The 25,825-nt window shown below is 38.2% G+C and overlaps 2 protein-coding genes across 3 annotated transcripts; one reads left to right on the top strand and one right to left on the bottom strand.

Annotated features, from left to right (window-relative positions):
* Positions 1 to 1,776: 1,776 nt before the first annotated feature.
* Positions 1,777 to 10,835, top strand: CTSO (cathepsin O). Of its 2 annotated transcripts, none has more exons than XM_015625468.3 (8): positions 1,777 to 2,023; positions 2,582 to 2,687; positions 3,684 to 3,817; positions 4,614 to 4,781; positions 6,173 to 6,294; positions 7,475 to 7,638; positions 8,082 to 8,174; positions 9,550 to 10,835. In XM_015625468.3, the coding sequence occupies exons 1-8, from the start codon at positions 1,880 to 1,882 to the stop codon at positions 9,582 to 9,584; spliced, it is 966 nt and encodes a 321-aa protein (XP_015480954.1). In that variant the 5' UTR covers positions 1,777 to 1,879; the 3' UTR covers positions 9,585 to 10,835. The 2 variants fall into 2 exon arrangements, with proteins under 2 accessions (XP_015480954.1, XP_015480955.1); XM_015625469.3 differs by lacking the exon at positions 1,777 to 2,023 and adding an exon at positions 2,104 to 2,276.
* Positions 10,836 to 10,888: 53 nt separating this feature from the next.
* Positions 10,889 to 22,274, bottom strand: TDO2 (tryptophan 2,3-dioxygenase). The gene is made up of 12 exons (XM_015625467.2): positions 22,164 to 22,274; positions 21,692 to 21,797; positions 20,450 to 20,540; positions 19,556 to 19,626; positions 17,729 to 17,856; positions 15,863 to 16,049; positions 15,018 to 15,125; positions 13,937 to 14,048; positions 13,753 to 13,810; positions 13,178 to 13,257; positions 12,537 to 12,627; positions 10,889 to 11,688 (listed from the first exon to the last, which is right to left on the bottom strand). Exons 1-12 carry the CDS (start codon positions 22,196 to 22,198, stop codon positions 11,535 to 11,537), a joined length of 1,221 nt encoding a protein of 406 aa, XP_015480953.1. The 5' UTR covers positions 22,199 to 22,274; the 3' UTR covers positions 10,889 to 11,534.
* Positions 22,275 to 25,825: the final 3,551 nt, after the last annotated feature.

Here is a 25,825-nt window from a genome sequence, read left to right as displayed (position 1 = left end):
GGTTATTTATTTTAATTAAAATAAAAATGAAAGCTGTGTGGTTTGCAACTACATTTCAGAAGTCCTTTGCTGCCCTCATGTGTTTCACGGGAAAAGTAACCCTTGAAGTCTACATACAAAACAAAACGGCTTCTCCAATCAACATTACTTCTGTTTGAAAACCACATAGACTGTAGAAATAATAATCGAAAAATAGCTGAAAGTTTATTTCTTTGTTCTATTAAAGCTAGGCTGGCTGGTTTAAAATTTAACGACTATATATTAAAAACAAGAAAAAGTATTCAGCTTGAGATAATCATAATCTTGGAACAACAGATTTCAAGGGCAACAGGACAGTTAAGAGAAATTGATCATGTCAGATGGAAAATCTTAAATTTTTAATGAAAAGTATGTTTTTAAATAAGGTATAATTTCAGCATCTTTCTGTTGCTTACGCTAACTAGCAAAGTAACTTCTTTCCTCTTCCATTAGACTGTACCATAGAGAATAAAACCATGTGACTGTTGCATTAAGGCTTCTGTTCCTCCCACCACCAGTACATCCAAAGCTGTGGTGACCATAGCAAGCTGTCCTTTGTCACTCCTGCCAGACACTACACCCTGCACTTCTCACAGGGGCCTCAGTGCTCAGACACAATTCGACGAAATTTGCCTCAGATTTTGGCTGCTGAGGTTCAAACCATACTTTAAAAGGAGTCACCATTCACTTCTTATGTCATCCTATTCAGTCCCTGTGCTGATCCCAGACCTCAATCTATCAATACGAGTTTGTAATAAATTGTAATAACATCTCCAACGCCCATCCTGGGTTTACAGTGACAAACCGTATCAGAATAACCAATAAGATCTGCCCTGCTAACAAGCATACACTGGCTATAAGCCATAAATAGCCTTCCCTGTAACAAATCCGGTGCATTTCAGCCAATCCCCCAAAAACTATTCCATGGGAGGAGGGCAAAGGCAAAGCTGGACCGTGACCCCACAGGTTTGTTCCCCATGCACAGCACTACCAGGTGTGCCACTGGCACCGCAGCACAGGGCACCAGTGCCTTCAAACTGTGTTAACGAGAGGGTGCAGAGAGAACTGAAACATACAGCAGGTTTAAAACATACAAATATCCTATTTAAAGGCACTGCGTAAAAATGCCTGCTGATGGAAATTAACTAAGAGGGCTCTGTCACCTCGTAGCGGCCTAACATAGATTTAAACGCTGAACACTGACCTGCTTACTCAAGTATGACCACCATGACCAGTTTCTGAGGACAGACACGGTTTCTCTCCGTGTGTTCCTGCAGCACAATCTCTCTCACTGGTCCGCAGGGCCAGCGGGCACCGGCTGTGCAGCCCCGGGCAGCTCTGCTCTCCCCACCCGTGCCTTCCCTCGCTAAAGCCTGTAACCTGCCTTCCTTGCTGCTTCCCTCTCCTACTGGCAGCCCACCTTGCAGCTACCAACTAACTTTCCTCTCGGAGAAGGGCTTGCAGGATTTTGTAACCTGGCAGACACCTGAATTCTCAGCACCCCTTCGCCCCTCCTTTGCAGCCCCGCGCGCCTGCTGCGAGTCTCCCGTTCGGAAAAACACCGCTGGAAACACGGCTTTGCCCAGGCGCCGCCGGGCACTCTCAAACACAGCCCGGACGAGGCGACATGCCCTAGGGGAAGGAGCCGCAGCAGCTCTTCCAGCCCCGTGCGGCGCTGCGGGAGCGGCAGGGCCGGGCGGGCGCTCCTTGATGCCCCTCCCGGCTCGGCCCGGCCGGGCCCCGCCCGCCGGCCCCGAGGGAAGCGCAGCCTCGGCCGCGGAGGACTGAAGGCTCAGCCCCTTTCCCGCTCGGAATCCGAGGGGCCTCAGCTCCGCGGCGGGGGCTGCGTTCCCGCCCCGCCATGAGGCGCTGGCCCATGGCGGTGCTGGCGCTGCTCCTGTGCCTGCCGCGGCCCGGCAGTGCGGCCCTCCCGGCGCCCACAGACACCCGGCCGCGGGAGCGGGGCGGCGGCGGCCGGGAGCCAGAAGAAGCGGCGGCTGTGCGGGTAGGTGTCCCGAACCGCGCTCCCCTCGCCATCCGCGCTGCGGGGCTGCTGCGGGAGAAGGAGGCGGGGGCAGGCGGAGCTCCCCTCCCGCAGCCCGGGGCCAGCCCCGTGGGTCGGCCAGGGCGGCTGCCCAGAGACATGGAGAGGCGGGGAGGCCTCTAGGTCAGCACGCTGTTCTTTCGCTTCCTAAAGACATGAAGTGATGGGGTTAGCTCCTATCTGAAGACGTTTTTGCATATCTCTCAACCACAAGGTTTGTTGTGCTGTCAAAGAAGGACATCGGATGAGTTTCACATAACTTGTTCTCAGCGTGCCTGTTTTGTCTGTTTCGTGTCATTTTTTTGCATTTAAATGCTTTTTTGGTATCTGTTGGAGTTGAAATTAGTGTGATGGCTTTCCTGTTACTTCAGATACTGGATGAATTTTAAGTGAACAGCTCTTTTTATCTAATGTTTACTGTTGCTAACCTTTTCTTTTTCTGCTCCTTTTCCTGCAGGTTTTGTCCCTGCTGCTAACTTAGTAATGCCCACAATTATTTATTTTTTTTTATTCCTTCAGGAAAGTGCTAAAAGAATTAGATTATTGAATTCATTATCAAAAGATAATATGACTGCTGTCTATGGAATAAATCAGTTTTCTCACCTGTTTCCTGAAGAGTTCAAAGGTACATTTTCTGATTTCTTCTAATGCTTTTTCTGTTATTTTTTTTATTCTTTCCCAGAACCTCGTGTCTTTCACATTTACAGATTCTTCCCGTGCTGATAGTCAGCTAATTTACAATGGCTGGTACCACACTGTAAGTACATGCAGAGCATACAACAATCCCCTTCATGTTATGTCTCATAAGGTTGAATTGCCCACAGCCTGAATATGTTTTAGTATTCAGGCAGTTCTGTTTTTTCTTCTTCTCACTGTGCTTTAAAGCTTTCTTCAGTTGCAACAGAAGAGGGGAAGATAAACAAGGTTCTTCCTTTTTGAAAAAGGAAGATACACAAACTTCTCCAGTAAGTTCATATTCCCTACTCCAGCACAAAATTGACTACAGTCCAAATAATGCTTGGAGGTCCATGGCTGCACAACAACAGCTATGGCTTTCTGAAGCAATATAGCATACTTAATTTTTTTTTCTAGAAAGTTTGTCTGATAACTTCCCTTCTTGCTGTTCATGTCTGTTGTTACATATTCTATTCATCAGAGAATTTAATGTCTTATTTTAATTTTAAATAATTAAACAACATTTTTTAGTGAAAACCCAGCAACTTGAAGATGTTTAGAATTTTTACTTTATTCTCCTATTATTTGTAGCCACTTGTATATGGCTAAAACAAAGTATTTTTTTATGTAAATAAAATGTTTTGAAAATTTTCAAGTAAAATTTGCTTTATGGAGTATCTATGGTTATTGTTCAACTTCAGAAAGTCACATTTTGTACCCACATGCTATACAGAGTATTTCTGTTCCTTTTGAAACAGTAGAAAGACTTATATTCATTCTGGAGCGTAATGATTATTTTAAAATACATGAATTTTCTATGGATTTTAAAATGAGATACAGTCTTGTGCTTGAAATTGTAGATCAAAGTTACCTCTGAATCCTAGTCAAGTTGTTCATGGGATTTGTTTAATTCATAGATTTATAAACGTTTGTGTTCTGTGTTTAGCTATTTACTTGAGAAGCATACCTCACAAACTTCCAAGATACAGAAAAGTGCCAAAGGAGAAGGAAAAACCCCTGCCAAAGAAGTTTGACTGGAGGGACAAGAAAGTCATTGCAGAAGTGAGAAATCAGGAAACAGTAAGTCCTGTTGTTTTCCTTTCCTGGTTCTCAGCAGGTAGGCTGTAGAGCACAGGGAAGGTTTTTTAGGGACCAGCTCTGCCTGAAGGCTCCTTGGAGCACTGGCACAAGAGTCACCAGTTGAACATGCACAAAGTCATGTAGTGTTTTATGCAAAGTGGTATTAGACTTAAAAGAGCAAGGTGTAGAAGTTGTGCATTGAGAAACTGTAATATATTTTTTGATCTATTTATCTGAATCTCTAAACATTTTGCACCATGTGTGTTTCGTATTTTTCTGAAGGAACCAAGGTAAGTTCAACTTGACCTTGTCCCACCTGGAGAGGTGTAGGTTCTTTCCTGTTGTTTTTCTCCCATGACTGAATCCCCTTGGCTGGTCAACAGCCACATCTTTACCAGTGAATTCTTCAGGTTCTAGAAATTCTAGGAAAACTTACTAATGTGATTAAAAACTAATTTCACCCTGAGGCCACTTTTTTTTCATTTTTTTTGAAAATATATATTTCACAGTAAAAAGCATCCTCAGACCTATTGTCAAGAGCAAAAATTCATCAGGAATGAGTCCTTAAAATAAGACACCTGTAACACATTTCTAGCATTCAGAGAGCAATACAGGGAGAAAAATAGTTCAGCATTTTAAATGGATCATAACATTTCTTCATTATTGCCTTAAAAACAAGAGTTCAAGGATGGTGTATTAAATGAAGAACATTGGAAGACTCTTTTGCCTCTTTTTTCACCTCAGGCTTCAAAAACTGACTTAGCTTTCTCTGCCATTTCCCTTTTCTCTCTATCAGTGTGGAGGCTGCTGGGCTTTCAGCGTTGTAGGTGGCATAGAGTCTGCCTATGCAATTAAAAGAAACATCCTGGAAGAGCTCAGTGTGCAGCAAGTTATTGACTGCTCATACAACAACTACGGCTGCAACGGGGGATCCATCGTTAGCGCTTTGAGCTGGCTGAACCAGGTTTGAAACTCTTTCTAAAATTCCAAAAAGACTTCATCAGCTTCTCTATTAGCATTCTTATTTATTGGAAAAAAGTGATGGGAAAGGTGAAATGTTTCTTTAATCGTGTGTGTGCATCTTTGCATGCACATATGTGTCTGTGTAGATGTATGTATGCTTATTCATTTAGTTTGGAACCAAGAGTGAATTAGTTCAAGCAGAATTGAAATTTGATTGGAACTCTATGGTCCATAGATGTTCTTATGAGTGTAACAAATCAGTCCACTGGGGGCTGAAAATAATACTCCTGGATTCATTTGCAGGCATACAGTACCAGGGTAGACAGAGCCACCTATGCATATGGCATTTTGTGGATTTAAAGCACCCACATCCAGGGAAAAGGAAGGATCTTGACATTTTCTTTTTTCAAGTTTCAGTAGTTTCTGTTGCAAGCACTTATGTACAAGTGTGTGTGGAAAACCTCAGAATAAAATGAACTGCATTTACCTTTTTTTCCCTTGCAGCCCAAAACATTGAAAATGCATTCAAAGTTTCTACTTCTAGTTGTTCCTAACATATTTCATTTCATTAAAAATTCAAAATGTGTGTTAATAACTTAGATAAACAGAAGCATTTTAATATCTTTGAAATAAAAAGTACTCTCTCAAATTGCATTACAAAAATATTAAAGAATTCTTTAGTTTTTTGAATTAAAACAAAACAAACAGAATCTAAAAAAGTGTAATTCTACCCCTGAAGAGTAATATACCCATGGCTAATAACAGTCTAGATAACTTGTTTAAATTTGAATATCAAGAACAACAGAGGATACTCACCTTTATTCCTCTGAAGTAAAATTCCTTCTTGCTTGGCAACAGAGGAACCACAAATGAATTAGGCTGAAGATGTCACTGTCATAAACATACTGTACTGCAGAAGACATTAAAATATAAAAGGCTGATGCATACATTAAGTACTAGCATGAGAATTACATGCTAAAAACAGAATTTGACTTTACTGTATTTTATATAACTTTTTGGGATATTTGTGCTTCTTGAACTGTCCCAAGGAGAGTATAATTTTGTGTGTGGAAGTCATTCAAAGAGAATTACTAGTTCATCAGTGAACCAAACATCTGTGTCTTGAAATTGACAGGATTGCTTATGAGGATACTTTAAACCCGAGTTGCCTTTTAAATGTTTCTTATTTAAAGATTTCTGATTCCCTTCTTAAGCTCAGTGAACAAGGAAACTAGAGATAGTAAATACTTACTTCACAATGTGACATTCTTACTTCTAATCTTGCCCAGTGCACATTGAATTTTGATTGGGTTATGTGGTCATTCCCTGTAAGTTTTGAGCTGCATAGTAGTAAAGTCAAATGCATTAAATTCTTATTCAATTACCTTACAGACAAAAGTAAAACTCGTGAGAGATTCAGAATACACTTTTAAAGCTCAGACAGGACTGTGCCATTATTTTGAGCGCTCAGATTTTGGAGTTTCAATAACAGGATTTGCTGCATATGACTTCAGGTAGCTATTATTCATTCTTTCCTTTTGCTGTACTTTTCCTTCTGTGTTCAGCAGTCATGGAGTAAGGTGGAGTGAATAGTGCATTGACCAGGCAAAGGTTGTGAGGCTGATAGCATAGTTCTGTAGCTGTGTGCTGGAGAAGGATTAATGCAGAAAAATGTTTGGGAGTTAAGGGTTGCCACAACAAATCCACTCAACACCGCCATCACTAAGCCTGTTCAAATGAGAAAGCTTGTGTCTTAAACTAGGTCTTCTAAATTGGCTGTAAACTGGAACACAGAGTCAGTTACAGTTTTTAATATATGAACATTACACTGCTTTTGTCAGAAACAGTAAATCCTACCAAAAGTAACTGGAATTTATTAAAAAAATTAGGAAGCATTCAATTACTGCACTATTCACGCATTACGTATCTACCCACATCCTCTCTCCTCCATTACTTTAGAAACAGCATTGTCAACTGAACTCTGTAAAAACTTCAGCTTTTTAGGTTTGTCCGTGAAGAAACTTCATTTCTAATTTTTATCAGTACAATACAGCTACTGAATAAAGATAAATATTATTCTGACTAGGAACTGTGTTACTTCTAGATATAAGTAACTAAAATAAATCATATCTTCACCAGTCCTTATTTGCCAAATTTAGTTAATGAACATATCATGAAGTGATGAAAATTTCTTGCTCCAGTATATTAGATAAATAAAGTTATATGAGGGTGCTAATGATAAATGTCTGATAATGGAAATGTCCTGTGTTTTGATATGTTTGAGACACATACTTCAGTGTGTTATTATGTTAAGAGGTACTTCTGTAGGTTTAAAAAACAGTAGGAAGTTCTAATACAGACTAATGGTTTGTTCAAAGCTGGATTTGATTGAGAAGAGTGATGTATAAAAAGTATGTGGAGCTCTCCATTGCCTGCTGGCTTGATCTAGAAACCTACTGCTTTTTAATAGTATTATGTGTTTGGATCTACACTTGTACCATAGTTTGTGTGTCCTATATTTGTATCACTGTGTTGTATATTAAGTACATAATTACTGATGTGTTATGGGATATGTAGAACTTGGAGGACAGAGTTTAATTATTTGATTTTTAAACTGTTCCTAGCAAGTAGATTATAATTGCTCTAATCACTTCAGTGTGCTAACTGAACTTGGTATTTTTACTTTTTTTGCAGTGGTCAAGAAGAGGAAATGATGAGGATGCTTGTCAGCTGGGGCCCTTTGGCAGTGACAGTTGATGCCGTGAGCTGGCAGGATTATCTTGGTGGAATCATACAATATCACTGCTCCAGTGGAAGAGCAAACCATGCTGTTCTTATCACTGGTTTTGACAGAACAGGTGCGTTTCTACCAGCTGAACTTCAGCACAGTAGGTTTCTTTTACTTGCAACTTGCCTTTTGTGGGACAAGTGATTAAAACCCAGAACTCAGGTTTGGTGTCACATCAGATCTGGAAGTTCTGAGAAGATCACATCATCATCACATCAGCCAGAAGAAAAACTCTCTTTTTGTCATTGCTTCTTCACTTCTGTGGGACTTCATCTTTGTGAAGTCAAGATCATGGCTCTGTGTATCTTTATGCTAGAAGAGCCCAAATCCAGTCTTCCCATACCAGAATATTAGCTCTGTTATCTATGTGAACAACAGTAGGTTTCACTGGCCTGTACTGTCAATCCATCAGAAACTGTGGGTACTGAAATGCTAATTAAACCTGTAGAATGTTAGGAGAATAAAGGTTCCCAAGCCTCATGTTGTCTCTTGTTCATGAAATGTCTCTTCCAGGTAGCATCCCTTACTGGATTGTACAGAACTCTTGGGGACCGACATGGGGAATAGATGGCTACGTTCGTGTAAAGATAGGCAGCAATGTCTGTGGTAAGTCTGGCAGAAAGTAAGTGGTAAAGGCCATGGGCTGGGATATGTTTCTCAATGGCTATAACAAATTAATATAATGATAATATAATATATATATAATAACATTATAAAGATATAATGAGATCCTCAAAGAGGCAGTGAAATCATTGCTATGCTTTAAAGGAGGTTAAATGAGTCCAGATGGAAAATGAATAAAGTGGTTGCTAGTTCAGCCGAGCCATGTTGAATGATTGAAAAGCACCATGTAAAGGCAAATCTGTATAACACAAAACAAATAATCTAAGTATTGTTGTCCCTTACCATGCAGAAGTAATGGCATTGTAAAATACCCAGCCATGTGTGATGGTTCTAGGTGGGTGCCATCACTGTACTCCCTGTAGGTAAAACAGCTGCTGTCCTTGTCTGATGGGGGTGCCATTATCTCTGGGCTCAGTTTAGCAAACAAATACAGAAAGCAAATCTACCTGGGAATTGTGTTCCCTGCTCTTGTGACTTTTCTTGAAGGACAGAGATACATCCTTTTGGTGCTAGTTCGACCTCCTGCCCCATTGTTGTTTGCAGTATTTTTTTCCTTTGTGTTTGAGGGATTTCTGTAGAATTAAATACCCAGTTTCTGCTGGATATGGAGGCAGGGCAAGTCAGGCACCCATTTATCATCAGATTGCTGAACCAAATTGGTGGCATATTTCCACTAAATAGAAAGTGTTGTGTATCTGTTGTAATTTTGTGTGTTAGAGTAACCCCCCCCTGGGTTTCCTTTCCATGTGTTTCACAGCAGCTCTCAGTCATTGCACGAGATGTTAGATTACCTAAGTCTTCTGCACATTAAGAACAGACAATATTCAGTTTGCCTGCACTTAGTAAAGATCCAAGCAATGTGTCCAAAATAGGTTTCTCATGTTACTGAATCTTTGTTCTTACTGTTGTTGTAGTATAAACAATTTGGAAAGAGAAATTTAGAAGTAGTGATAAAGCAAGTCAATTATAGAGATGGTAGGGAGAACAGAAGTGTTATTTTCAAAACCTATTCTTTCAAAAAGCAGGATCTTTCACATTTTCAGTAGTGTATCACACAAGAACAATCCAGCAAAGGACAGTAGTTGCTCATTTTCCCACAGAGATGTTGTCTTCTGATTTAGAGGTGCTCTGAGACCACCAGGAAATAAAATTTTGAACATAAAAGCAGAGGAAGGAGGAGATTAGGTTTCAACTATACACAGTGCCAGGTGAGGAAGAAATAAAAGGGTTACAGATGATTCCCTGGTTTCCTACAGTCATGGCATGGAGGGGAGAGGGCATTACATGAATATGAAGTCTGGGAAGTCTCCAGTATTTATTAAAACCAAATTTTACTTGACAAATTTTTCCTTTCTAGGTATAGCAGATACAGTTTCAGCAGTATTTGTTTGACATTTCTCTGGGCCTCTACAACTGGTCAAAGACCACAAGTATCATGAGGACAGACACTGTATATGAAGATGAAATTCAAAACAACAATTTCAAATATAAGAAATGGCTGTAAGGGCAATTCCTGCAACTCCTGGCTGAAGTTTTTTAAAATGGTTTTATTTGGAATTTGTGTTGAATGCCAAATTTCTCATGGAGCAAGAAGACTCAACTGCAGAGTCCACAAATAGAAGTTACAAAGATGGACTGAAGCCATGTAAGCTTTATCCAGGTATTGAATACTACTCCACAGAAAAATCTTAAAAGTAAAGAAATTATGACAAATTAGAAGAAATTTGGATCAAAAAATCAATAGTATAAGAGTATATTTGAAATTATTTGAATATAAGAATCATGAGTAACAGTTTAGAAAGAATTACAGAATATATCCAATAGAGTGAGTGTTAAATTTTCCTCCTTAATTGAGTTCAGAGGTGGGACTTGCTGGTACTAAAAAGGTGTTCCAGCTTTGCTGAGCTGTGAAACTGCAGCTGTGGCCAAATGTTACTATAACTCACAATAAAACATGTAATTCTAAAATGTTCTGAATTTTTCACCTGGAATGCTTTACCTGTATCTTCTAAGAAGGCTTACTATGAAAAGTACTGAACCAATTCTGTAATTTTTGCATTTAATTACTGTACCATGTTTTTAGATTATTTTTTTATAACCTTTCTATGACCAATGCAATGAGTATTTATAATTGTTTATTGTTAAGTGTTGCTGTTTTAATCCTTCCAATTGTTAATATTTTAAATTAAAGGAAGATCAAGTATGATGTTTCTTTACTTCAGGTTTTTGCTACTTACTTTATTTGGCTGAAAACTTCAGTTCTAAAAAATGTCAAGTCTTCTGTACTCTGAGTGTTGTGTAGTCTGGTCTTCCCTGAGTGGCTTACAAACCAAACAGCACACTTCCATAACTGGAAAACAAAGTCCCTAGTGGGCATGGATAAGAGTAATTTAGTCATAGCAATATGAAACACAGATGTGCCTCAAGTGTTTTTGAGGTGCTACTGCCAGGAATAAGTACCTCAAGTGCTGTGGTAGAGAACTTATCAGAAATTCCAGCCTACAGTGCTTGTGTCTTTCCAAAGGAAGCACTTAAAAAGACAAAAGTCAATTTAATGAGAAGATGACACTCTTTTATTGATATTCTATAGCCAAAGTTGCCTTTTATTGTATACCAATCTGAATAAAAATCACTTTAAATGCCTGTCATACTCTTGTTTGAACTTTATAGTTTGCTTTGGAAGACTTAACAAAAGATGAGCTTTAATACAGCTTTATTTGAAATGAAAAGTAAGTACTTATATCTGCTATTTTTAACAGTATTTCTACATAAGGGATTTACATTCACATGTAAAGAGAAAGCAACACGATTCTTGATGCATTATAAGTTCAGGATGGTTTGGTTGCTATAGATTCAGGACTTACTTTTTTGAATCTATCTTTTGAAACTTTTAACCCAAAATTCCTTTTGAAATTGCACTAGAGCTCAAAACCAAATAATCTTCTGAAGGTGATGAGACTGATTATATCCTCAACTAGACATAAATTAGTAACAGCCATTAGGCAAACAAGAAAATACAAAAATATGTACAAATAAGTCATGATCATAATAACTGTGTGTAATTTTCTCCCCTTCTCTAGCTGTAGGCTTTAAGAAGCCAACTAAGAGTTAAATTGGTCATGGGTTGAATTGGGGTATCATTTTACTCTTAACATTGGCTAACTCAATACAGATTTATTTTTTCTACAAGCAATTAATTTCTTCCACAAGGTAATTGTACTATTCACAAAGCTGACATACATAAATACATATTTACACACCCACACTCCTGGGAATGGCTGGGAGCACCACTCAAGGTGAAAGTCAGGAAGTTCTTTACAGCAACCAGCCTAGAAAGGCAGGCTAGTCAGAGTCATCACTGCTGAAGTAGGAGCTGTCACAGTATTCTGCTGTGTAAAGGAATTTATGAATGCTTGGGTTCATCTTTGGTATCCAGTGTCTTGGCACTAGAAATGTTGAAAGATTGAACAAATCCACAAACACTTTGTACCTGTCACTGAAAAAGACAATTGGAACAGTAATTCAATCAGCATAGAAGGCCATAATTCCTAAATCCTCAGTAATCATTCTTTCTTGTGCAAATAATAAGATTCCTTGCACAAACCCTCCTGCATATTGCAGAGCAAGAATCTTGTCCTAACTTTCTAGGGTACAGCAGATCAGGCTTGATAGGGGTCCATAGTAACATCTTTCTTCTGAAAATGCAGAGTCCATAGGGTGTGATTTCTAGTACAACTTGTCTAGGAACAATAATGTTAATCTGACATTAAGGAAGAGTGGGAGAGCTTTCTAAAAAAGACATGAACATCTCAAATCCTCAACATCAGCCTAAGCATCTGCTTTCTACTCTACCCTCTGTTCATTGGTTGTGACAGTAGTTGCTCACAGCACTACAGGGTGGTTCACAGCTCTTTGAGAACTGACCTCCCAGAAGATCCTCTTTTAAGGAGGTTGTGCAATTAGAGGTCATGCCAGGGAATAAAGAAGCTCAGTTACAAACACAGTAGCTGGGGCTCACTTCCAGCCTGTGCTTGGGCTAGCTGGCAGACAAACTGAACAATGCAGGGTTAATATTATTGCTATCACTGTAATGCCTGGACCCCTCAACTGAGAATTACAGATGGCACTTTCTGTGAGTGATCAAAAGGAGTTCTTATTGCCCTAGAAGGCTTGGAATTTATGTGTCAGTGATAAATAAATGTGCAACAACCAAGGGGAGATGCCAGAGTCCCAGAAGTCAGCATCCCTTTGGCCTCCAGTGAGCCATCTGAAATACATCTCCCAGCATTAGAGTATTTATGAACTGCATTATAGAAGGTAGCAGGGGAAACACATCATTTCTACCTCACTGTTGAGCGCAAGTAGTGGTAGCCTGATGAGCCTCCAGTGCCAGCCTTGCTGCCAATCATTCTGTGCACCAAACAGACATGGTTATCTAAATGATACAACAGGAGAAAATGGCACATATTCAGTAGTTAGATATAATTAACGAGTCACACTTACTAAAGGTCTTTGTGGATACAGAACTATTAGGTCTCCAGCAATGCAGGAGTTAATTCTGCCATTCTTCAGTCAATTAATACAAACTTATTGTTAATTCAGAATGAACACATTAATGATTACACATTACTATGCTCTGTTAATACAGAATTATATATTCACTCATGTATGTCTAGATAGGGAAGGAGGCAGAAAGTTTGTGCATATTAGTGTGACATTAGGACTTTTTGGGATAAAATGAATAATAGATACCTGTCCCTTAAATAATATAGAGCACTTAAAGCAGGTCATAGAAGTGGTAGCTATGTCTATGTCTCTAATGATCACAGAAGCAGCTCTTTATCTTTCCTCTTGGCTGAAGTACAAACAAAAATGTCATTCCTAAAGCATGAACTCCAAAGCTCAGTTCTAAGACTGGGTGGAACTCAGAACAATTTATTTGCATCTATAAGAGGGAGTGTTACAGTCCAAAATGTCAAACTTACATCTCCACTTAGTCATGAGCACATCAAGATCCATAAGGGAGGTAAGAAGCTGAAAGGGAACCTGGAAACGAGGCTCCTCCCTTGGAAAATGAAAGAGATGACAGTGAGACCTCTCATAAACTGTATTTTTCAAATATTGCATTTCACCAGTGCTTAGTGACTTAAAGTATACTTTTCCTAAACTGGTACTGAAATATCAGTATTATTTTAACAAATGTTTCTGCTGTGTAAGTCTTGATCTGCTGCTTTATTTCTGAACTTGGAAAAGGACTCCAGATCTTTCTCGGACAGGCAGAACAAGGCATTTACTAGTTACAATCTGAGAAGCAGCATCTGGTCAAGCAAGGACCAGCTGCCCAGAGGGGATGTGGAACCTCAATCCTTGAAGATACTCAGAAGTCAGCTGGACGTGACGCTGAGGAGCCTGGTCTGACCTTCAAGCTGTATCTTAGTAATCAGGGTTGCTGTGGAGGGCTGAAATAGATTGCTTCCCACAGCCCATTCCAGCCTGAACCTGCTGCTCTTCTCAACCTTCACCTCTCCTCCTGCCCCAAAGACACATCTTACAACATTACCTGTAGAAGTAGATCATCAAGGCCCCCTTCAGTGCTTTGTAGGACAGCCGTCTCTCTCCTGCAAAACAGAGGTGTCCTTAGTTTGTTGCTCATTCTCCTGCAACTTTAATACTATAACAAACATTTATAAATAACATGTATAAAACATACAAAGTGCATATTGACATACAGCAATATAATCTACCTTTACTGAGCAGATGTTCATGGCGTTTTTCATCAAATAATGAAAGTAGTACATCTCTCTGCTTTTGAAATTCAGACAATAAGTCATCTTTCTCCTCTGATTCTGCTTTGGCCTTTGGTATTTAAAACAAAGACAAATTTTAGAATTCAACAGGGAAAATTAAGCACTTGTATGATTCATCATGCAACTTTTATTTAAATAAACACTCTGAAATTTGCATCTTAGATGTAAGAACTGTATTTTCAAATACGATATATGAGTCACTGTCCTTTGAAAAGTACAATTACCAAGAATAGGTACAATTAAATAGATTCCAACACAACTCAGATAAATGAATATTTAAACAAACTGGCAATTTATCATATTTTTTTTGTCTAGAGGTCTTATACAATTTAATAGTAATTTTTTTGAAGTCTGATTTATTTGTTTTCAAGACAAAAAGATTACATCCTTGCTGAACTGTGGGCAAGAAAACTGTAAATAAAAGAGTTTAGATAAGTCATAAACAGATATTCTCAGGAAGTTGATAAATTCTTATTATTTTTTTCATTAAAAATGAAAAAATGAAATATTATTTAAAGCTGCAGGTCTTACAGTAGTCAGGGATTTTCTGATGTTTATCTGCCAGTGCAATTCAAATGATCACAAAGCAGCAAATTGCCATATACTGTTAAATATATGTTATACAGAAATGGGCTGTTAATAGTGATGTTCTATATCCACAGCTCAGGGGCCCAAACCTCATATTTACTCTAGACTGTAGATGCAAGTACTAACTAAAGCTGAAGTTGTAGTTTCAGTAAAATCAACTTCAGCCCTTCCATTGATACTAATCCATCCTTTTTGCAATCCAAATAACCCATGTATCTCATGCTTCAAATTGTCTTAGATGTCAAATTTTAAAAAAATATTCCTATTTCCTGAAGGATTTGCAATTTTTTCTGTTTCTTGCAGACAAAGATTGATAAAGATTAAGTGAAGGGAGTGAGAAACTTTGAGTAAACCAAAACTTAAATTTATGTCAGAATATCATTTTGCCAGATGTCTTTGCCTATAGGTAGTTCAAGAGTACACTGTATACCTGTATCAAGGCAAATTCCTCTTCTAGGCCTTTTAAAACATTCTCTTCAAATTGTCCCCAGAAATCAAATTCTTCTGCATCAAGTCCTGGAGTTCTTTCCAGCCATGCCTTTAACAATAGTAATAGTAATAGTAGTAGTAGTAGTAGTAGTAGTAGTAGTAATAAGAATAAGAATAATATTTTCAAACAATAACAATGCAACTGCATTATCCTAGAATTGCAAGTTACATTTCTGGTTTAGTATCCTGCAGAAGTGCTCATTGCTAAATTCAGCATGACCATGTGGATGATTTACACCTGCATAATGGTGCCACACCAGCCCTCTCAGGTTCCAGATTGCATGTCCAATGCTGGAAGACAGAAGCTGTCTTGTTCTAAGGATATCTTTAAAACAAACTACAGAAAAAGAAATCTTATTCCATATATATATAAACAGGATGATAGTAATGATAAATCTCAGAAGGAAGACATAGAGCCATCTATAGTTTTTAACTTCTCTAATAGCCATCACTAAAGTGGGACTATTTTTAAAGTTTTCCTCCCAAAAGGGCTTATAGTCATGAAAAACAATGCACATGAGACAGTGCATTTACATTATTAGCTCACACTTCCACAATACAATTTAGCATTTTCAGACAAAAGGGAGATGCTGTGAAAAATCCCTTGGTTTACCAACAACTAACTCCCTTTCATGCCAAACTTCTCAAGACTCCAAAACACAATTGACAGAGAATTTGCCAACATGCTTGTTTCTCTTAAGGTATGAGAATTTGCCACTGACAGTAATGAAGGACATTCCTGGGAGATGGGGGAAATGAAGCAAGATCCAAGACAGACACTGTTACCTCCACAAGTTGCAGTAGTGTTGGTTCTTGCTCTGATTGAAGCAGTAGTTCATGATCCTGTCCCTTGAAGTTATCACGGTAATGCCTTCTGTTATAAGGGACTCTCAGACTTTGGGGAACACCAATCTTGTTCTCTAGCAAGCGAAACTGCAGGCTCTGAAAACCTGAGGCTGGGCTTAGGTGGTATCTTTGGGAACAGAAGAAAAGAAGATACAAAAATGCAGGATGTTGTTTTACAATGGTGGATTTCTCTTGTTCTCAAAAAATCACCCATATTTCACATCTGAAGAATATCAAATAGCTATCTGAGGACCTTTTTATATGACTGCATTTCAGAAGAGGAAAAATACCAAGCAATTTTAATGCAACTATATTGTACCTATAACATAATCTCATTCTCTACTTCTGTCTTGTTTGTGCATACACAGGTAGTACAAACCTAAGTGTGTGAATTTGTGCTTTAAAACAGCAGCTTTGTGCATTTGATGTACAGGAGGCAATGTTAGTAAATATAATTTCCTTTCCAAACAAACTAAGCAGCTGCACCCCAAAAAGCTGTTACAAAAATTTTCACAGCAATAACATGCCAGTGAATGTGTTTTAAATAGTCTTGATATACAGCATAATTCCTATATGTTATTACATATAATGGTCCATACATGCAATATATATATGTGCAATATTGCATATTGCCTTATTCTCTAGAGTAGAATAATGCTCAGAAAAACTTCCAGTGGATTTTTTTGGGGGAATCATTAATAGGAATCTTAAGAGTTAATTCATCTGACCATGCCAAAAAACTATTACCAATAAAAGTAACCTGAAATCTCGCATTGCTAGATAATTGTAATGCGTTTTGAATTTCGAGTACCAGATTTGATAGACACATCACTGATTTAATCTTATGTTTCCTTATCAAATGACAGAAAAGCTGAAGCAAGTATGGATCAAAAAGGATGATTAGCCCATGGATTTCCCCTGCTGTAGTGTAATGCTAGATTCAAACAAGTGAAGAAAAATTGTGGTTTCCCACTCTTTTTAATAGGGAACATTAAAAGATAGAAGGGAAAGGGTACCAAAATACAGAGGTGGATGGGATTCTGGATGGCACTGAGGTCACAAAGCAGACAGATATGCACAAGTGACACAAGCAGGAGGAGCAGGGAAGGAAGCCAGTAGATGAAAGTGTAACACATGGTAGTGTGGTGCAAGGACCTAGATGTAGTGAAGGAAGAGAAAGAAATGCCATGGGAGAGGTGGGACAAGCCAAAGGATCCCAGAGAAAGCCTGAGCAGAAGGCAGAAGAGGGACCCACCATCCAGCCCAGCAATACATTGAGCTGCTACTGGACAGCAGAAGTTATTAGGGGAAAAGGGCAAGGGACAGCAATGCTTCCTTCAGCCCCTTAAAGCCTCCAGCACTGCACACCCAAGGCAACACCCTGCAAACCAGGACTGAAATACCCGTTTGATAATCTAGAGAGAGTGCATTGTCTCTCCCCTAACCACTTCTATGGTTTGCCATAGAACAAGGCTTCAATCTGCAGGGCCAGGTTTCAACTAAATTGCTAAGAGAACCATGAGCTATTTCTGCTGTTTCAGCTGTTTTAACTTTTGACCCTGAGACCAGTCAGCAGCACCCTACACAAAAGTGTCAACAATTCACTTGTACTTCTTCACAGAACATGCTGGACTCACAGTCAGGGTCAATTTCATAACTGACCCTTGCACTTTAATGTCATGTTTGCCTCTCCAAGGTGAGCTCTCAGCTTGCTGACAGACACCAGCACACATGCAAAATTCAGTCAGTTCTAAGGATGGAAATTACCAGCTCATGGATTGCTGAGGAGGAAGAGAAAGTCTTTACCTGAAATCAAAGAAGTCCAATGCAGTCATAGTTTCCAAAACTGAGAACTGTTCCACAAGTAATTTCAGAATCAGTGAAATTCTGTTCATTCGAGTAATAACCTTCAGCATGTTCCTCTCATCTCTTACCTGTAGAAAAAGTAAAGATCATAACCAGAATGGTGTTTTCTCTAGATCCTACCTAGTTATATCATGCCTTTTCACTGTTGTATATCACTTTAGTTCCCAGGTCCTTCCCATGTGAAATCCATAGAGGTAGAATCTCATATGCAATAGAGCACTCTGATTTTAACTTAAAACTGAAACTCTAATTTTCAAAGATAGAAATCTGTTTTTTTCTGACCAATGTTACATTACAGGTAGGTCTATCATACAGGGTTTTTTTCTTTTCTATTTTTTTGACTAAAATAGAAGTCAAAGAAATTAAATTCTACAGCAAAATAATTTATAATTTCTAATAGTTACCATATCATTGTAACTTAATATTACATAATATGAAAATTAGATATTTTCCGTACTGATTACTTCTAGAATAATTTCTATTATTGTGCTATTCTACAAGCCAAAGTTATGGAAATTACTTAAAAGCTGAGAAGGTAAATAATCTAACAGCTACATCAGGAGAGCACATCTAAAACATGTTCATCAGAAATGTGCATTAGCAAGCAGAGAAGAAGAGAAAAGACTACATCTGGTGGGAAATAAAAAATATTAAATGGAGAATAGAAAAGTTCTTTTTTTTTTTTTTTTGCTAAATTAAACTCTTTGCCTGAAGAGGAGTCTGCTAAAATTCCTTTCAGTCTCAATGGGATTAAACTTCTCTCTAAAATCTGGGCATGCAACCAGGAAATATCAAACTACAAAAAATGGCAGATGATAATCATTTCCCTAATTTCTTGGCTCTGTACTTGACCTTAATATTGACATTTCAAATTCTGATTACAAGTAAGACTTCATTTTTTACCAAAAAAATATAAAAAATTTAAAATATTCTTCTTAAGAACTTATTGTGGTCAGTTATAATTTGATAAAATATTAAACTAAAAAGCCAATGAAATTAGGAATATAGTGGACAACACAGAACATTTTCACTGGACCTTATGAAAAGAAGGTTTCTTCTTTCAATTTGGTCTAATTTCAAATTTTCTTCATAGACATATGCTAATGATGTACTCAAGGTATTTCTCAAACTGTATGCAGTCAGATTTTAGTAACAATTCAAGAGTTTTCCATTCTTACCTACTGTTATAACGTAATGAATGTGAAGAGTTGCTTATATTTGTAATTTTCAGAAATTCTCACACAGTATTTCACTGCTTTGGATTCTTGCTTCTCTGTTGGATTTACTATTACACAATCACAAAAGTGAGTTCTCACAGCAGAAATTGGATGGAAGAAGATAGTATGTCAACTTCAGAAACTGAACAAAGGCAGAAATTACTTTTTAACATAAAAATACCTGTGAACCTTCTGCTTTTCAGTTTTGCCTCTGAGCCTGCTTTTTCTGCAGTAGAATATTTCCAGCTTAAGTTTCTGCAGTTACCCAGCACTAGCAGGAGAGTATGAGCACCTTTTGGCCAACGAAATTGGCCCTGGAAGGTGATCTACACAAAAAGCATACTTCAGGGGGAAATAAGAATTGGATGATCAAAAATCTGTACTATCAGGACATAAGAGCCACTCAGCCAAATTTTATTTGGTTTTTGATGCTGTTTCTAAAAAGAGCACATGTTGCTTTAGTAAACCCAAGTATATCAGACTAAGAGGCAGGAAGGAAGACAAAATCAGGGCTGAATTTTCCCAGAATTAGTAGTTGTTCTTAACTTACGTGACCATTTTGAAAGATCACTCGCACAGAGTCCATTTCCCACAAAATCTGCTTAAACCAAAGTTCATATGCTACAAAAAGAAAGAAACTGTTAGCATCAACTTCAAGGTTACTTTGTTCTTCTTAGCACCAAGAAAGAAAAATTCTTACATTTTGTTTGAAATGCATGGCCTTCCTTGACACTGCCAGTGCACAAGAAGGTGCTGACATGTACACTTATTACCTGTTACACTATTCTGTCCTTTACCTAAAGTGTGAGGCAAAATAATCTAGAATCCAGAATACTGACAAAGTATTTTAAAATATGTTTTGCACATCAGATATTTGATGTACAGATTGTTCATTACAAAAAGAGGAAAGAGAAAATCCAGACCTGATACTTCAGTAACATATAACTCCACACCTGCTTACACTCTATGTGTTTTCTGTCAATAATATAAAATATCATCAGGCCAGGGCCTGGAAAACAGGCAGATATGGACATTGGGGAGTGCCTAACTGGTGAGCTGATTTCTAAAATGATTCTAAATGGTTAAAACTGAAGTTTCAGAGCAGGCACAAAGCAACACACAAAATTTGCCAAAATAACCTGCATAGCAGCCTGTTGCTTGGATGACACCAACATTTTCACCACCTTAATTTCTCTAGGAATAGAACCATCCATATCTTGGTTTACCAAATCCAAAGGTTGTACTTACGGTTTCACAAGCATAGTGTTGATTATTGGCTTACAATTTATATATAAATATATGCACATACAAAAACAGATAAAAGACAGAGCTATTGCTGTGCTAGTGTCTAAAATGAAAACAAATAGTGTATTGCATGTGTCAGCACCAAATAACTCCCTGTGGCAAAAATGTTGGTCAACCACCACTGCACTCCTCCACTTACCTTGATGTGTCACAATGAAAAGATGCTCATCGTGGATTTTTTTCCCTTTCTTCTCACTCTCAAGTTCTTGAGCATTCAATATTTTGTTCAGCTTAAAAATAAAGGTAAGAACTCTTCTGTAAAGCTCTCAATTCTACTATTAGTAATGGCAGTCTTACTGTGTACAGCTAATTTTTAAGAAGAATATTTTTTTAAAATGCACATACAGACCTCACACTCCAGGTTATATGAGAAGTCTGACTCAATTGTCTCAGGTATGACTTTTACTTTTTAATTAGAAAAAATCTTGCCTCAAATAGAACATTTACTTACCTCAAGTAATAAAGTTTTGAAAATAAGTTTAAGGGTAATTTCAATTATATATATGCCTATATATAGTAAAAAAAAAATAAAATAGAGAAAACAAAATATCCGGCATGTTGTCCAGATTTTAGGAACTATTTCTATTTGTTTTATATTTTACTATCTCTTTATACCACTGTGTCACATGAAAACAGAGTTCCTATACTAAAATTCTGAGTAATCTTCTGAGTAATCAAACAACATCAGCATAAGAGCTCTGATTTGAGGCAGTAATAATAATTTCAGTTCTGAAATGAATAAATTATTTTCCTATTCAAATTTACAATCTAATAATAGCTGTTTTCAGATAAATCCTTGCAAGATTCCTAACAGTAGATCAACAAATCAGTTCACAAGCATAGAGTAACTCCCCTCACTTTGGTTCATGCTGTCAAAAAAAAAAATCTAATTATTTTATTACATATGGCATTTTATTTTTACTTATTTCTTGATTACTTCTAGTTTTTTGCAGTTTTTGTTTTTTTATATGTTCCCCCCAGTCATCATCCTACCCCCTAAATTTCTGAAATATATTTTTCCAGCCAAGTATACTGGACTTTCAAGGACGTTGTACAGAGCCTTCTGGCATGCAGAAATTGCTGAGTGATTATTATCAAATAATTGGCCAAAGAAAGCTTTTTGTGGTGAGTCACTTTACAGTTTAGGCTTACCAACATGGATCATTCCCTACCAACCCCCCTAAAATATCTGTCTTCCTTGCAGTTTGAGAAGCCTTTCCACAGCCCACCCTGAGGTGCCAGGTGAGACGGGCACCTGTGCCTGTAACACCTGGAGACCTGTCTTAGCAACTGCCTGACTGCAGGGAGAAGTGTCACTCCCAGCTCCTGCCTCAAGCTGAAAGAGCAACCAGGACAGCAAACATGGAATCCTTAAACTTACTTGTAGGTATTCTCCATAGATAAGCCCCCCTTTGCTGGCTTTATTTATTCCTTCTTGAGATTTGTCATCATTGTCATCTTCCAAAGATAGCTTGTTAAAATTAAATCTAAGAAGAAAATAAAGTAAATATATAAACTATTTAATTAAGGAATTATTAATATACCTGCCTTTTTACTAATAGATGCATCTACAATTCAAACAGTGCTTTATTTTGACAAACAGAACCAGTAAAGTAGGCTTTTGATAAAAACTGAAATTCCTCTTGTCCCAGTAGCATCTGGTAGCATCACATTTAGTTCATCCAATAACAAGTACTCAGACGAGCCCTTCTATGATCTCTATTTATTTAGCGATAGCTACAGCTGTCTATTTGTTGATAGCAAGTAAATCCTCTCTGAGATTTCATATTTTGCACTAACACTTTATCATTTAATTGAATTTATAAAGCAAAACACAGAGAAGAAGGACTCACAGGTAATTCTTCCCCGCAAAGGGGCACTGGCTCATGATTTCCAGATCCAAACTCGCTGAGCTGCACACTGGGGAAAGTACCCTGCTAGTGTTCCCAAACCTGCTGCAGCTCCCTTATATGTAGCCTTATCTCACTGCCAAGGCCAGCCCCCAAATTCCCCTCCTTAGCCCTCAGCCCATCCCCACTATTCAATAATTTCAGAAACTATCACAGCACAAAGGTCAGGAAGTTCATGTGTTGTTGGCTCTCCAGGACTGTGTTTTTCTCTGCCAGTTAAAAAATGAACAGATGACATGCTTTTTTTTTTTTTTGTCTTATGACACAAACTTTTTGTGGTTTTTACTGCAAGGTTTCCACCAGTTGTTTCTTTGGATGGAGGTGTAAGGTGTAGTGTGTGTTAGTCAATGAGAGGCCCATGTGTGATAAAAAGGCAATATTAATAAATGCAGGAATTGTTAAAGTAGGTTTTTAACCTGAAGCCTTTTTTATCAGGATACTATTAAGTCTAAAACATCAGACACATGGAAAGACAGAAGGGGGGCGAGGGGGGGAAGTGGAAAAACATGTTTTTATGGCAGACTAAATAGTGCTTTTTCAAAGAGATTTCAAGTAATATATATAATTTCAAAAAATGTACACAGATTAAGTAAAGAACTAAAAGCATCATGATCATCTCACGCTGGTTTTCCGAGTATTTAATTCAGAATAATTTCTTAATTTTATCTCTTTGCACAAAAGTTTCACTCTCATTTATTGACAAATGTTACTCAATTCTATCTGGTCATCAGCTTAACACACAATGAAGTAACATGTAACTAGCATACACTTCTTTTCTGCCTGCCAGCCCTTTCTGAAAAAAAAGTTAATGCTCAGTTTCACTGCAAACAAAACTACAGGACCTTTGTGACCCTGGATCATTTGCTCTCTGCAAGACTTTTTCTGCTTAGTGGTGTCTGTGTGGTGGTTTCAGCTGTTCCAGTCACTTAAGAGTAGTTTGCACATAAAAAAATGCAGATGTAGGATGTGGGTGATAGGATGGATAGCCTGTTCAGCCAGATGTCATTTGTCAGGCTTTACACAAATCACCTTAAAATTCAGCTGAGCCACAAGAAATGCAGGACTTCACTGAAGGGAGCCACCAAGCAAGGCCAAGGAAGTTCTTCCTTCATGATGTAAAATCTGACAGAAGAAAATAATCCTCTCTTCTCTCACACACCTACACATGTGCTCAGCAATGCAGGCAACTAGAGATGAAAGTGAAGACATCTGAAATTAAATGTTGAAAGCCACTTTTCACATATTTGCACTCAAACAGTTTGATTTACAAACGTGGAAATCTTGCACATCCACAGATCTCAAAAGAAAAGGAAGGTTTATCTTGTCATTCCTGTATATCTTCACCTGAAACATCCAGACAGAGCCTGCATAATGAAATCAAGCTGTTATCTTGTCTCATGACACAAGGAAAGAATGTGAAAGTAGTAAAAATAAGGACAGTTGAAAGATATTGAACGTTTAACCTCACAAAATATGTTAATGTGTGTTTTCTTGTGCAGTTTTATTTTCTTCTGTAGAATACAGAGAACAATAAACTTCCAGTGCAATGATCTCAGACTGGCAACCTTTACATTGCCTACCCAGTAGGCAAAGGACTTTGAAGTATCAGAGCCCTTTTACACTGTGTACCTAACAAAACATTAACTCCCTATTTGGGAAGTAATAGTACCATTAATTCACTCAGGGTTAGCAAACTCACTTGAAATCTAGCTGGGGATACTGTCTAAGCAACAACTATACAAACTCCCCTTCTGATTCTGCAAGAGACAGGTCTCAGTCAAACAAATAAATCAGCCAGACAAGAGCAATTTAGAAAGTTTTTTTCCAGTGTTTTCAGCATTTCAAACTTCTCCTTTAAGGACCTCATAGCTGGTTGGTCCGAAAGCTGTAAACTGACCAATTCCTGAAAAACTGGGTAATATTATGGGTAATATTTGCATTCATTTCAGATGAATATTTGCATTCAATTAAGAAAATTTAATTTCACACTAGCTGAATTCAGCTCTCTAATCATTGCAACTACAATGGACCTCAAAGTCTCCAAGATCAATGGAAAAAGATGTCTCAAGGACCTGAAAACCCCTGAAATAAAGCAGACCATTCTTTCCTCTTACTGGCTGCCTTCATCTGATTTCAGTAAGGCTTCAAAGTGTGTAATGAACTTGGTAGTAAAATAATTTAAGTGCCTTGTATGACCTGATTCTGAAACTGTCTGTTGGCAGTGTAGAAGACAGCACAGCTCACAAGAGCCCTTGGGTTTGGATCAGCTCAGAGCCTTGAACTCTGGCATGGCTGCAGACACTCTTTGACATAAATGTACTTCTGCCATGCTGCTCAAATTTGGGGCTGATTTTTATTTGAGTGTCCTTTATATCCTGACAGAGATTTATAGCCACTTTGTCATCTCTCCCTACTAGCATAATCATAAACAAGTCTTGATGAAAAAAGCTCTCCAATGTGAATGTATCTGAAAGCAAAACATAACCTTAATTTTAAATGATGGTATTGTTTTTTTCTAAAAATGTACCTTCATTTCCTTTTTTCATGTTGAACACTCAGAACCACAAAGATCTAACCACACACATAACTTGCTGTTCATGCTACAGATGACTGAGCAAGGCTGTGAAAACCAAGAGTGCCTTTGAGCTTTTATTTAGTTATTTATTTACTTTTAATGCATGAAACTCAAATAAAAAGCCTTCTTTTCATCACAAAGGACCCTAACCCTGAGCAGACAGTGAGAATGTTCTGTTTTGTGACTGGGCTGAATACAAGACAAACAGTTACATACAACAGGGATAAAAAAAACCAACCAAAACCCACAGCTACCTAGAACTGCTCTTTGTGGCCTTCAAATGAGCTGTCATGACCTTCATGACCAAGCATGGGAATTGTTTAGCACCCTTCTTAATTCACCCTTGCCCCCTCCCCATTTACCTCCCCTTCCCCAGGTGGATGTAGGGTGGCTGGACTGGCAGCAATGGGGTTACAGAGCAGACTGAACTTACCTGGACTGAGAAAGTGATTCATAAGGGCAAAAAGGGAGCCTCTCTCCAGCCTGGCCAAGGGAGTGTAAGACAGAGGTGGCCTGCAGCATGATTTATGGATACAACCAGAAACAAGAGTTTGCATGTTCTCACTGTGGGGCTCTCTGTCTGAAACATTGTGGTCTGGTGAGGACAGGTAAGCAAGAGTGACCTTCTATGTAATGTCATGAATCAAAACAATGTATGAATTGTACGTGGCCAGCTCACCCAAGCCAAATCTCAAGATTTCCTATATGAAATCACTTATGGAGAGGAAAAAGTACACACACAGGTGGTCTGGACAGTGTCACCCATTCTACTGCCCAAACTGTCATTCTGATTACAAAATCATCACAAATCAATTTGTTTGTCTAGCGTTTGCTAACTTGGAGAAAGAGCTCAGAGAACTTCTGACTGCAAACAAATGACGCTTGAAGCTTCCCAACACTCGTCCAACAATTGCAGACTAGGAGCTACCCAGCACACATGGCTACCTATGTGACAATGCCTGCAGTGAGTCAAAGATCCAAGTAGGTCATGCCATGCTGAAAAGTTTCAAAGAGAAAGTAAAAGATTTCT

Source organism: Parus major, chromosome 4 (assembly GCF_001522545.3).
Source record: "Parus major isolate Abel chromosome 4, Parus_major1.1, whole genome shotgun sequence".
Classification (NCBI taxonomy): Eukaryota; Metazoa; Chordata; class Aves; order Passeriformes; family Paridae; genus Parus; species Parus major.
Note: the sequence above shows the minus strand (reverse complement) of the source record. Positions and strands in the feature narration are given on the sequence as shown.

Bases quoted from the DNA above. Each gene is read 5' to 3' on its own strand.
- CTSO (XM_015625468.3), top strand. From the start codon at position 1,880: ATGAGGCGCTGGCCCATGGCGGTGCTGGCGCTGCTCCTGTGCCTGCCG. The intron at 2,024-2,581 runs GTAGGTGTCCCG...TTATTCCTTCAG, and splicing joins AAGAAGCGGCGGCTGTGCGG to GAAAGTGCTAAAAGAATTAG. The intron at 4,782-6,172 runs GTTTGAAACTCT...ATTACCTTACAG, and splicing joins CTTTGAGCTGGCTGAACCAG to ACAAAAGTAAAACTCGTGAG.
- TDO2 (XM_015625467.2), bottom strand. From the start codon at position 22,198: ATGAGCCAGTGCCCCTTTGCGGGGAAGAATTACCT. The intron at 13,811-13,936 runs GTAGATTATATT...TCTGTTTTGCAG, and splicing joins TGAACATCTGCTCAGTAAAG to GAGAGAGACGGCTGTCCTAC. The intron at 11,689-12,536 runs GTAGAAATGATG...TGTCTTTTTCAG, and splicing joins TACTTGCGCTCAACAGTGAG to TGACAGGTACAAAGTGTTTG.